The sequence below is a fragment of the Pseudorca crassidens genome, chromosome 6, assembly GCF_039906515.1.
Source record: "Pseudorca crassidens isolate mPseCra1 chromosome 6, mPseCra1.hap1, whole genome shotgun sequence".
Taxonomy (NCBI): Eukaryota; Metazoa; Chordata; class Mammalia; order Artiodactyla; family Delphinidae; genus Pseudorca; species Pseudorca crassidens.
In genome coordinates, this window is record NC_090301.1 from 54,173,242 (window position 1) to 54,186,608 (window position 13,367).

Sequence of the window (13,367 nt, forward strand, 5' to 3'; positions counted from 1 at the left end):
GTTAAAATGGTAAATTTTAGGTTGTGTATATTTTACCACAATAATTTTTTTTTAAAAAAAAAGAATGGCTTTCCTGAGAAAAAAGGAGGGTTATTCTAGGAGGGTCTGAGGATCACCTAAAAGGGAACATCTGATATTTGGGAACCACGAATGCTGTGAAGTGTAGACAGATAAATAAACCAAACCAGAACTTGCTGGCAGAGGAAGACTCCTCAGATCATGATTGGAAAGACATGGATCCAGTCGAGACCGCATCATGAGAGATGAGAACCAGGGCTTTCTCTCTTCTGTGTCGCAAGGTCTGTCACCTCTCACTCAGAGGCTGGAGGTCGGTTTACACCGATTCCTTAGTCATGGGACGGGGCTGTGCTGAGCTTCAGCAGACAAACAGTTTCAAGTTCTGTAAGGCCAGAGCCAGGGCCCCAGCTGTCACTCACTGCAGGTCTTCTCAAGTTGTCTCTCTGAGGTTGACTTTGAGATCTGGAAAAAGAAAACCCGACCACTAACTGGAAGCTTTGACTTTTCCATTTTGAAGGAGCAGGCCAAGCCAGCAGACGACTTGGCGGTCAATAGAGCAGGAGAGGGTCAGCTTCCACGGGAAGTGAAGCAGCTGGTCCCCGGCCCAGAGGGTGCTGTCCAAGGCCTGCTCCTGCCCGTGGATGTGCTTTCAGGAGAAGAATATGACTGTGTCTCGCCCGATGACGTCTCCCTGCCTCCGCTCCCGGGAAGCCCCAATTCCCTCCTCGCTCCGTCTGACATGGAGCTGGAGGCGCGTGCCCTCCCGTCCCTCCGCCAGCACCTAAGCAGCCACGGGATGCAGACAGGGACCAGCGGTCCAGGGGAGGCCCCGGAATCTGGCATTCCGCCACCTGCTGCTTTTGCTGATGCTTGCAATGATAAGAGAGAAACATTTTCGAGTCATTTTGAGAAGCCTTCCCCCCAGTTCCAAGCTGAGCCCCCATTAACATCCCGAAGATTTCCGGAAGAGAGTACTGACTTCCACAGAATCAGTGTTAAACCTCCAGAGAGCATGTGCGGTGAAGTGCATGCGCGAGCTTTGCAACAGCACCCCCAGGCTCAGGGAAGTTTGCTAGAAACACGGGAGAAAACGCATGCTGATAATAACGTCACTAAAACCCGACATAGGCTGCATGCTTCCCAGGATGCATGCTCGGGCCTCGGGTTTCAGCCAGGCCCCAGCCAGGCCTGTCAGAGGCAAATGGTTCCCAGAGAAGAGATTAAAGTTACCTCAGCAAAGAACAGCGTGGTCAGCCTAGCTGGCCAGGCCCCTAATTTCTCCAGGCTCTTGTCTAATGTAACTGTCATGGAAGGTTCTCCAGTGACTTTGGAAGTTGAAGTAACAGGATTTCCAGAGCCTACACTGACATGGTGGGTAGCCTATAACGACAAGCCATAAACAGAAACAAATTGAATCACTGAGCAAATCATTCTGTGTGCACTAACTTAAAGGTTTAGGGGTAGCTGATTAATATTCTAGGTCACTGCAACGCTGCATGATTCAATCTCACATCGAACCCCCAACTCTCATTTTTGTAGCCGCATGGCTGATACCCTTAAAGAAAAGGTAACCATATAAAATAATGATTTAACCAACTCCAAAAGCACTGCAACTTAGTTGTGCTATTTTTTGGTTTCAGTTTAACATTCCGCATTTCTAAAGGTTGTGCTTGAACTTCTTTCCTATTGTTTATTCCTGCATAAGCATGACATTTACTTGGTTTAACATCCAATTAAAAAACATAAGCATTTGGGTTTTTCTCTTTTCCCTCATTTACCAATGGAATTTACCAATTCCATCTTTTCCCTCTTCCAACAGAGTCACACATGCCACTTTTGTAATATTTGTTTATCTCACTAAGATTTCTTTTTTTACATTTCTTCAGTGTGAAAGATGGAATAAAAATATTTCTTTCACAGTTGCTTCTAGTGACAGGTAATAAAGCCATTTTTGAAAGGTGATGTAATAACTGAGCTGTGAACAATGTGGTTTTACTCTAGACACATCACCATTTTTAGCCAATTTGTTTTAATAAAAGTAAACGGCAGAACACAGGTTTTATATCACTGTTATCATAAAAGCAGTTCTAACTTTCCTAATATGTGGGTTACTTTTAAACGTTTAGAAATTTTTCAAGTTTTCAACCTTAAGTATATTTATTTGAGGACAAAGTTACAAATATGTGAGCATGAGTTTATACTTATAAACTAAGTAAAATAGCATTTATTTATCATACTATTTCAGTAAACATTAAATTAACTCTTTCAATTATTGTGTGTGCCTGTTGATGGTACTTGAAGTGTGGATCAGCTCTCTAAAGAGTTTATGAGAAAATGTTCGTTTCTCAGATTATTAAAAGAAATTGCACTTGGGTTACAGTGCAACCATTTATGCTTTTTATCTTATTTTGTTGTTTTTACAATTGCATGTTTTTTACAGATCAGGAATTTTGTATTTAGGAATTTAAATATCAGTAAATTTATTATTTAATATTATCATTTAATTCATTATTAAATATTAGTTCACTCCAAAGAAAAATGTTGTCTGAAGTGTTTCTTGTTTTGGTCCACACAAAAAATGACTTGATTAGTATTTACTGTGGAAGAACTGCTGCAGTATTGTGAAAAAATATCTTGCCCTCGAATTTACAACAATTTTGCTCAGTCAACAACTGGCAAACTATCAGGGAATCATTCTTAGGACACTCAGAAAAATGCAAAATTATCACCTAGGCAACGGGAATAGAAAATGCTTCAGGTTTGTCACCACTTCTTGTGTGGAAGAACATGGGGATAAATAAATAAACAAGAACCTAGAGTATACAAAATAAACAAATCATTTGCTTTGTATAATGATGTAGCTAAGTGCTCATATTCGTAGGAAACTCTTAGAAACCTGTCATTAACGGTAGTAATCCAATTGAATAAATGGCTTTTATAATTAGAAATTATTTTCTTCTAATGAAATTAATTCACAAAAATTAAATGAACTCATCTCTCCAGGAAGTGCTATGTAAGTACCTTCCTCTAAAGCGGCGCATTGGCATTCTCCTGCGGATCTTGCGGGATGAGTCTGAGCTGCTGTTTCATAGTGGCTGAAAGAATGACACAGGTCAAATAGAAGGTGCCATTTCCCATTTGGGGTAATTGTTGCCATGAGCAGATGGTGGCCCAGTGTGACCAGATGGCCCAGTTTTTTTAAGAGGAGTTGGATATCTGAATTTTCGTATGCAATATTCTAATTGGTAAATGTCCAAAAATTCAGTTTTTAAAAAACACAGTCTGAGCCCATCAAGCACGTCTATGGCTACCAGTTGACAACCTCTGCTTGAAGGATACACAGCCCCACTGGGATTTGTGGTTGCTGCAGAGTTCCTGCTAATGCTAGAGAATATTGCAGTAGTCATGGGCCGAATTGCAGTGCTTATTAGAACTTGGAAATGATGTGAATAAACAGTGATCCTGACTCTAAAAACTGACTCTCTGCTTCAGGTACAAGAAGGGCCAGAAATTGTCTGCAGATGGGCACTTGCAGGTTTTACACAAGGAGACAAGACATTCGGTGGTCATTCCGAAGGTATGCGAGGCAGATGCGGGCCTCTATGTGGCTCGGGCCCAAAACTCTAGTGGCGTTCTCTCTTCCAATATCATCCTCCACGTGACAGGTAACCGCAGGCCGCCCATCACCAGAATAAACTGGATCCTGCTGAGTGTCATCTATGTTAGCGTGTCCCTAATGTACTGGCTACTCACACAGTAACTGCGCGGTTGGCACCGATGGGCGTCATTCTTATGAGCCTAAAGGACAACAATACTGCTGTTTATTTTCCTGCATCTCCCACCAAGCATCCCCAACCAAGTATCCCCCACCCAGTGTACCTCCATTCTGGCCGTATTGCTTTTTTGGAATACCACTGCTCGGTGAAATAATCCAATTTTCTTTAGTGCTTTAATGTATTTGAAGAGCTCAGTAAATCATTAGCAGCGAATAAGGATACATTTTGTATTCTCAAAAGAGATGTGTTCAGTATAAAACACAGTCAAATTATACTCTGTTTATTCCCTCCTAATTTAAGAGCATTCAGATCAAGTCTCACATCAGCATGCAGATGTGTTTTATTTCAAATCCAACTGTTTGATAATCTATTTTTAATTGTACGCATAAACATCTCTTTGTAGAATAAGAGTAGAAATGTTGAACTAAAATTGTAATTTTCATTATTGCATAAGATGTCCTTTAATTTTGCTTTTCATGTCTTGATCTCATTTATTGAAATACATTCTATGTAGTTTCAACATAGCCTACATTCCTGAGTCTGAGGATGGCACTGCAAATAATCATTCCTCCTGTTCATCTCATGGGTTTGACATTGGAGAATAGATGTGCTGTTAGCCTTAAATGGAGTTTGAAACCTCCATCAGCTGTGTGTGTCACAGAGCAAGATAGAGCATAGCCGCAGAGGTGGACCAACAGTATTCCTGTCCTTCCGTTGACATGTTTTGGGCAGCCACGTGTATACAGCTGCAACCGGCTTCTCCTGCTTCTAATCTTGATTCTGTTGCTGACCAATTTTACAGCCTGTGGGAAGGCATAGTAGTGCCTCAGTTTCCCATTTGGCAAATGGGTTCATCATCTACCTCTTGGGCAACTGAAGGTTTTCATTTCATGTCTTGTAAAGATCTGGAAAATGGAAAGTACTCTATGAAGACTAAGGGTAATTGTATTGCTTACTGTAATTTGTCATCACACTGCCTTCTGCCCACTGTTTTCTTTCAGATATTGTTTCTTTTGAATATTAACTTAAAGGATGGTGTTAGTATGTGATTTCCAACTATTTCCATATAGGAAAATGATGTTTTCTGAATTGGAGCTTAAATTCCTTTCTAATTTCTTAAGACTATATCTTTTTCAAAGACTTGAAATTAAACTCAGGGGGATACATTTAGTAAGATTTTGGGAGAGAAAAAGTATATAATAGGATGACAAGATAAATTCTATCCTTTTCTTATAATTACCACTGTAATATTGAAGAATGTTCTGTGCCTTTCTGAAATATATTATTCAGAAAAGAGGATCATCATTTTAGTGCCTTTAAAAAATAAACATGTATAAGAGAGGCATTTGTTTTTAGATTTTAAATGTAGTCTTGTCATGTTAGGGTAAAATCTTTAGTTGAAAGAATATTCATTATAGATTTTTGATGAAGGGGAGGCATTAATTATGTTGCTGTAAAGCCTGTCTACAAATAATAAAAATATTTAAATTTAATATATTCAAGTTGGTATTAAAAAGTTACTGGATATTAACCAAAGATGTGAAATGTGTGGCTAAGTAAAAAGTTGGCATATATTTTCTTGTGCTGTGTATTCAATTTAATGAAAAAATTTAATCTCTTAATTTTCTTAAAAATTTTGACAGAAACCTATTAAAAGCTTATATATACAGCATCCTAGGGAATTCATAGTCTCTTAATTCTCCTGTCCTTTTCGTCCAGTTTCAAGTATTGTGCATATCTTGCCAAATTGCTATTCCCATTTGAAGCTAAAGAGTAAAACCTACTTATGTCCAAAGAGGGCCAGCAGGACCAGGTAACAAATTCTTGTCTCACTCTATCTCTTTCTTGTTAATTTAGTGGGATCTCCCATCCCTTTTTGTCAGCTTGGTTGAGTTTCTTTTAACAGGAGAAAATCAAACAGAAGTTTAATAACATGTGTACATCAGAGAGACCCAGGAAAACTGAGTAACTCCAGCTTGGCTGAATTTTTGGTTTGGGGTTGTTAGGGCCTGGGAATTACTGGTTTGCTTTACCTGTTGCATGCCAGTACATGTTAATCCTTTGGGGAGTAGGATGGGATATACATATATCCATGGTGATGACCAAAGAAGGCATATAAAGTCCCTGATATATTTGATTTCTGTATCAAGCTTAAGGTTTATACATATATCTGATACATATAGCTTATGTATATACCTTATATATATCATATATTTGTATACATATACACCTAGAGCTCAAATGTTGGGATAAAACATTATGCTGATATTCATGTTATAGTTCGGATAGCTGTGTATCTGTCTGTCTGTTTATCTATCCATCATCTATCCATCCATCCACCCATACATTTACCTACCCACCCACTTACCTACCTACATATTCTTCTGGGCTATTGACTATCTAGTAATCCCCACAGCAGTGAAGAATAATTAGCTATTCACTTATTCTTTTGGTTATACTTTAATTTCAGTGTGATTATCCTTTCTGTTAACATTTTTGTCTTGATCAAAAATTCCCCCTATGAAAGTATGAACCAAAAGTATTGGTTAAAAATGAAAAACTTAGGAAATGGACATGATGTTTCTATTTTGAGATATATACATGATTTATACCTGTTTACTTCTAGAGTAAATTCTGGACAGTTAGCAATATCAAAACACTTTTCAACAAGAAAATGAAAATGACCAAAAGAAATTTTAAAGAATATATACTCGATACCTTGAAGGAATGCAACACAAAATGTGTTTTGAGCTTCCTATAAGGCAAAATTATTTTTTCCAGTTTTTATTTTCTGATAAAAGGATGTATAAACATTTGATGGTAAAGTTTTTTTACATTCAATTCCAGGAGAAACTTACCATAGGAATCCTTACATTTGAATCTTTGCATATTCTATAATATCTAAGGTATTTGGAAAAAGAAGCAGGAAAATTTAGCTGTTTCATTCAATAATGCTAACCATCACTTATAGTTAAGACACAGGCTTAAAGTAAATTATTGCAAGAACCTCCTAACCACTTCACCCTTAAATTTCTTCAAGTAGCACACAAGGTCCTTTAGTACCTATGCTTCCATTCCCAGCCTCTGTTCCATCCCTTCCAATCCCCCCATAAAGCGATACTTAACTTCAGGTTTTACCCTGTCATGATCTTACTTCTCTCCAGCCCTCCTTCCCAGAACTCCCTTACTCTATTCTACCCAACTTCATGCGGCTTAACTCCTGCTTATCCTTCCAGGTCCTTTGGAGACACAACCTTCCCAGGAAGCCTTCTGACCCATCAAGTCCAGTGTAGATGTTCCTGCTATGTGCCCTGTCAGCACCTGAGCTGACCATGTCACGTCCCTTAATAGTTGCATTGGAATCGCACATGTGAGCATCTGTCTCCTGGCTAGAGCGAGAGATCCTTATCAGCAGAATCTGTGACAGCCCCGTTCGTCATCATACTCCCAGCACTTAAGACATAGTCACACACTCAATATTTCTTGAATTGTTGTCAGAGGTAAGCAAAGATAAGCATAGCTTGATTTGTCTCTTCTTTTTTTTCTTTTTTGGAGAGATGGGTGGGGGGATGTCAAAAGAGAAAGATGTTATTTGTCGCCTGATTATTCTTTCTTGTTATGGACATTAACCAGTCAGAATCAGGTTCTAACCTCACCTAACCTACCACACTTAAGTGAGAAGCCTCCAGAGCCTCTGGGCTGCACCCCAGTTGAAACTTTAAACTTAAAGACATAGGCTGGCTCTGGCAGTGGAGTGGAGAAGTGGGTGTCTCCCCTCTCAGTGACTAAGTCCCAACTGCCAAAACCAGAATTTATGTACTTCTTTAGAACATTGCACAAATTATCAATATTTTATTGTAGCTGGAGCTCAGTCATCTGGGTGCGAACAGATCTTATTTAAAACCGGCTTTTCATTCATAAGTGTAAATCTAAAAACAGCCAAATCCAAAAAATTAGATTATTTGAATTCCAAATGAAGGAAGGAAAAAATATTGCATCTTGTTCCACTCTGTTTATTTTTATTCATGACCGTGCCTTACTAGAAATTGCCATCTGAAGCTTTTGACGTTCCTGTTGTAGGTACAGTATTTTAAGCGTGTCCATGAAGTAAGTTAGCTGAGACAAAATAAAATATCTCCTCCTAGTACACTCTGATATTGTGCATGTCAATGCAAATGCCAAAGCACGACAGACTGTTTTCCATTTATAATAAGCAGAATCTTGAGCTGCATCAAACAGCCAAAAAATTTGTATTCACGAAATGAAACAGTGTCCTGCTCAAAGCAACAACAATTCGTTTTCTCCTCTGTCTTCACATGAGATGAGATTTGAATGTTATCAGCTGTGCATGAATTCAGCCTCAAAATGGAAACACAAAGCTGCTAATTTGGCTTTTCCTCAAGAATCCCCACACCATTATTCCTTATGTGGGTGAGAGTTTATATAACATCATGAACCACCCAAAATTGGGGGTGAAAGTTGGATGCATGACACTCCTCCAGATGAACAAGTCTTTGATTCTGGAGTCTGCTTGGCCAGATAGCTCTTCCTTCTGTTCAACAGAAATTTCATTTGTTTAAGCCAGGACTTGGCAAATCCACTTCTTTGGATCCTCTTTTTTATACCATAGAATTAACACCCTATCCTCCTTAGAGGACAAGGGGACAGAAAGAATTGTATAGACAAGAACGTTTGTGTGCATATATTTCCAGTTAACGTAATAAAAACCTAGTGAAATTAAAACATATTTTAACTATAGGCATTGCTGGAAAAATTGATGACTTTTCTTTAAACCAAAACAATAATAGGTACATAATTTGAAGTTTCCCATCTGTATTCTGATGGCTCCCTGCTATGTCTCTTTCCCATTTAGAACTCACTTAATAACAATACTTGTGAAATAACAGCTCCAGAGCTGGCTAATGAAATAAACTTTTCCCTTTGTCATTCAGCAACTGTTCTTTTGCAAGAACTTTATTGATCCAGTAACTACAAAATCACATTTTATCTTATATTAGTATTAAAAATCATATAATAAAATCTTCTGAAGATAAAAATTCACAAGATGAAATACAAAGGAAGCTTATCCATGGCAAGTAATCTGTAACCCTTGTTATTCTAATGATGCCAGAAAGCCGCCTTTCTTTGTAATAAGTATTATGCAAACCTCCATACAAACAGACTGTTGGCAAGCAGGGCAGCTGGAAATGCAAAGTAGGAAACCAGGTACCTGGCAGGGTCAGAAAGCCTAAATGCCCATCTGCTCCAAAGTGTCTTTTCTAGCAGCCATTGCCATGCCGACCCTCAAAGGCCTACCTTTGATTCAAGTTAACGCAGCTCTAGAAGATGCCTCCTAAATGCCCATTTATTCGTTTCTATTCTTTTTAAAGGAGTAATAGAATTTCTCCTCACATCCTCGTCTAGGTTATCAGATTAAATAAGAACATTTCCCCCACCAAAAATCCCCGATAGATTCTTGTGAGGAAATGGGGTATGTGGGAACCTGAAAGATTTGTCTGCTGTGTTCCACTAAGTGTTGGGAAATATAGGACCAGAGGGGAAAAAGAGCCAAACATCGGGATGAGGCAACTGAGTCAGCTTTGTTATCCTCCCTCGCAGTATGAATTTCCTACACATCTAGGAAACGTATGCGGGGAGCTCCCTGAGAGGAAGTTAGAGGCCACAATAAAATGTGTCTGCATGACTTTTTTTGTTATTCAATTAGAGGACTGTACTGGTTGAAGTGTCAGGGTGAGCCCTAAATCCACAACTGGTGTTCTTGTAAGAAGGCCATGACAGACCTGGAGACACAGAAGAGACACATGGGAAAAGGCCAAGTGATGACAGAAGCAGGTTGGTGTAATGCAGCTGCTGCAAGCCGTACAACACCAGAGGTGGCCACCACCAGAAGTGAGAGGAGCAATGAAGCATTCTTCCCTAGAGACTTCAGAGAGAGCCTGGTCCTACTGATGCCTTCATTTTGGACTTCTAGCCTTTAGAACTGAGAAAGAAGAAATTTCTGTTGTTTTAAGCCATCCAGTTTGTGGTATAGTCCTCCTTCAGTATCCCTGGGGGATTGGTTCCAGGATACCTCCTCCCCCCACAGATACCAAAATCCACCAGTGCTCAAATCCCTTACATAAAATAGCATGGTGCAGTGGGACCCTCCTTTATCCACAGGTTCTGCATCAGCAGCTACTGAAGACCGACTGTTCTTTGTTACAGCAGCCTGAGGAAACCAATGCAAAATGTTTTAGAAAAATCCATACACGTCTTTCTCTGGAAAAAAAATTCCCAGAGACATTCACTAATAGACAGCAACCAGTGCTGCCAATAAGCACTCCCAGGTTGTGCTGCAAGGCCTCAGTTCTCTTCTTGATTTAGGGGATCATCTTGGTATATTTCAGTCAATCAGCAACTATTCATCTTCTACATGAACATTGTCCCCTAAGTATACCACAGTGTACTAAAACCAGATAAAGATATTAAAATACAACTATAGGCCAATATCACTCATGAATGTAGACACAAAAATTCTCAACACAGTACTAACAAATCCAATCCAACAGTGAATAAATAAACTTACACATACAAGTGGAATTTTTTCCAGGTATGCAGGCTGGTCCAATATTCAAAAATCAATCAATCCACCATATCTACAGGCAAGAGGAGAAAAATCGTATGATTATATCAATTGCTTCAGGAATGACATTTGAGAAAATTCAGTATGTGTTCATGATAATTTTTTAAAAACTTACAGAAAACTAGTAACAGAAGAAATTTCCTCAACTTGATAAAGAGCATCTACAAAAAAACTATAACTAACATCATACTTAATGGTGAGAGACTGGACACTTTCACCCCAAGACTGGGAAGAAAGTAAGAATGTCCTCTCTCATCACTCTCAGCCCACATTGTACTGGAAGTCCTACCTAGTGAATAAGACAAGAAAAGGAAACAAAAGTTCTGTAGATTGGAAAAGAAGAAATAAAATGCTTTTGTTTACAGAAAGCATGATTTTCTATCTATAAAATCTCAAAGAATCTTCCAAAAACTCTTAGAACTAATAAATAAATATAGCAAGTTCACCAAAAGCAGAAGGCCTGCACCAATGGTATCCAGGAGAAAGGCAGGGAGTTAGCAATAAAAGAATCATGGTGAATCAGGCATCTTTTGAGGCCAAGGCAAAAGGTGGGCAACCTGAATTTGTCTCTTTCCAACAATTGATTACAGACATCATGGATACTTGTAATCTAGTTGCAACATCTCACACTTTATTTTTCTTGCAGCTTCCTGCATTATTTTGGGGGGTTTTGAGAGAGGTAAATTATTAGAAGGAGACAGTGCTCAACAGAGCAAGGGAATATTTGATGTGGAACATAAACTTTATCGTTTGCTGCCATTGTCATTATCACTGAAAGAGAAAAATTAGAAAGACATTGTAATTACAATGTTGTAAAGCTGAGCTTTCCCCAACAATAACATATTAATATTAGAACAAAAGGAGTCCTTTTAGCCTCAGACATCAAATCCCAGAGTGGATGATTTATCAGTTGGTACTGTGCTGCACTACAAGAATGAATGTATCTCCCGTGGATAAGTGCTTTTCCTATCAGCAAGGATGGACTCATGCTGCTAGTATATTTCTAAGGTTTCTTGATAGAAATCAGAGCTAAAATATGTCAGCCATTATATTATACTTTCAAAAGTAATCGGTTTCATAAAGTCATATATTGGTCTATTAATTAATTAAAAGATGGAAAACAAATGACTACTTTGGTACCTACATCTAACAGGAAACTTCAATGAAACTAATCATTTTGTATTTTCTAGATGGTAACTATAAGTACTTTCTTCATTTCCATGTTCTTGAAGGTAATTTTGGTCATATATATCATTTGTCTAAAACGTAATTGGTGTTATACATTACCACTTAAAAGAAAACTAACTGACGTACCACAAAGGCCAAGTATTAAACTTACATTTTATCAAATGCGTTATAAATTTAATCATATAAACAGTGAAGCCCTGTTACAACTCCATCCAGGACTTATAAATGGATATGCAAGCAAAGCAGTCATAGTTTTAGTTCAAATCTATGGCAGCATATTATATAATTGCACAAATATTGATTTACTATTACAATTAAAAATGGATCATGAACCATGAAGAATGACTCAGGCTTAACAGAATGTACATGTGGGAGTCATGACCACAGTCTAAGGTTATGAGGCTGGTTTTCTTGACAGTTGAATCCCATTCTTCTGTGCTCTGACTCTATCCCATCATAGGTAAAAATTCAGTAAGTTAAGGGATGGCACCATCTCACAAAGAACCTCAGAATTAGGAAAATCTATACGGTTTCTTTAAATGTGAGAAATTGTTGGTAGCAGTTATGCAGCACAGTGTGTCACATGTCATTAATGTCATTGTGAATTAATAAAAACCTTTTCAAGAGTTTTGGATCTTGGTGCTTTGTATGTGTTTGTGTGTGTGTGTGTGTGTGTGTACACCTATTTCTTAGTATGAGTTCTTATCCATATGAATTAGGTAATATATAAAATTCCCAGGTGATGTATGATTAATCAGGTTAGGAAAACACCTCTTGTTAATGGTACCAGTGCCATGAGGAACTGATGACCAAGAGTTAAAATAGACATTTCTTATTTTAACAGTGGTATAATACAGACATATATTTATGTGCATACCACAAGATAAAATACTCAGCACAACTCTCCAGTTTTTTAAATGTATGATTAAAAACCGGTGTTTCCAAACAGGATTCCCAGATTACTGATAAACAAGGGGAAAATACTCTTCAGATCTGTATACAAATATATCAGCTCCGAATATAAATCCATTTAAATTCCTCCTAGGTAGCAATTCAGAGAGTTATTTCTAAATAGAACTTAGAGGTTACTTTTATTTAAATGTAATAACAATATCATAAATCATGCTTGGGAAGCAGCAGTTTTTTTTTTCATCCATTGGCTATTGTATTTGTATCTTCCATATAAAGTACTGAGTGTGGCTTCTTAAAAATGGATTTTTCTAGTTCATTTTTCAAGGTTATACAGCATGTATGATTACTGCAGGGACAAATGTGTGTTCATTTCTTTTTTACTGCTAATGGTTTATACATGCAAATAATGAAATGTATATTATGTCTACTAAGTACGTGGAAACAATGTAGAATTTACCTGCCTGATTCTTAGCTCCGCTGAGAATTCTTTAAAATGTAATTTAACATTAAATTCTTGTAAAGGTAATAACTTTAATCTGATTTTCTTATACACCTTCTGCAGATAGGGGATATTTATTCTTGTATGAATATTGATTCATAAATGCTGTTAAGGAATGCAGTTGCTCCAATTCGAGAGAGAAAATTTTCATGGTATTTAATATTTGATAGGGAATATACTCCTATTTAACATCCCATTGCAGAATAGTGATCTGTTTATAACAGGACAGTAATCAAATTAAATGAAGACAGTTTTCCAAAGTCAAATATAATCGTTTCTCACTATGGTATAGTCTTTCACCATGAAAAAAGAACTAGCTGTTGAATTCGTT

At 37.8% G+C, this 13,367-nt stretch overlaps 1 protein-coding gene across 3 annotated transcripts in view; it reads left to right on the forward strand.

The window, feature by feature from the left end:
- The window catches only part of CCDC141 (coiled-coil domain containing 141), a 223,846-nt gene extending 211,594 nt beyond the window's left edge, over positions 1-12,252 (forward strand). The window contains exons 26-30 of one of the 3 annotated variants that reach the window (XM_067741357.1): positions 536-1,389; positions 3,511-3,595; positions 5,514-5,607; positions 7,031-7,294; positions 9,520-12,252. In XM_067741357.1, the coding sequence (XP_067597458.1) occupies positions 536-1,389; positions 3,511-3,595; positions 5,514-5,558 (984 nt within the window). In that variant the 3' untranslated portion in view covers positions 5,559-5,607; positions 7,031-7,294; positions 9,520-12,252. Of the gene's footprint in view, positions 1-535; positions 1,390-3,510; positions 5,477-5,513; positions 5,608-7,030; positions 7,295-9,519 lie in introns of those variants that run through there. The other 2 variants (XM_067741358.1, XM_067741356.1) reach the window with 2 other exon arrangements.
- The last annotated feature ends 1,115 nt before the right edge of the window (positions 12,253-13,367 follow it).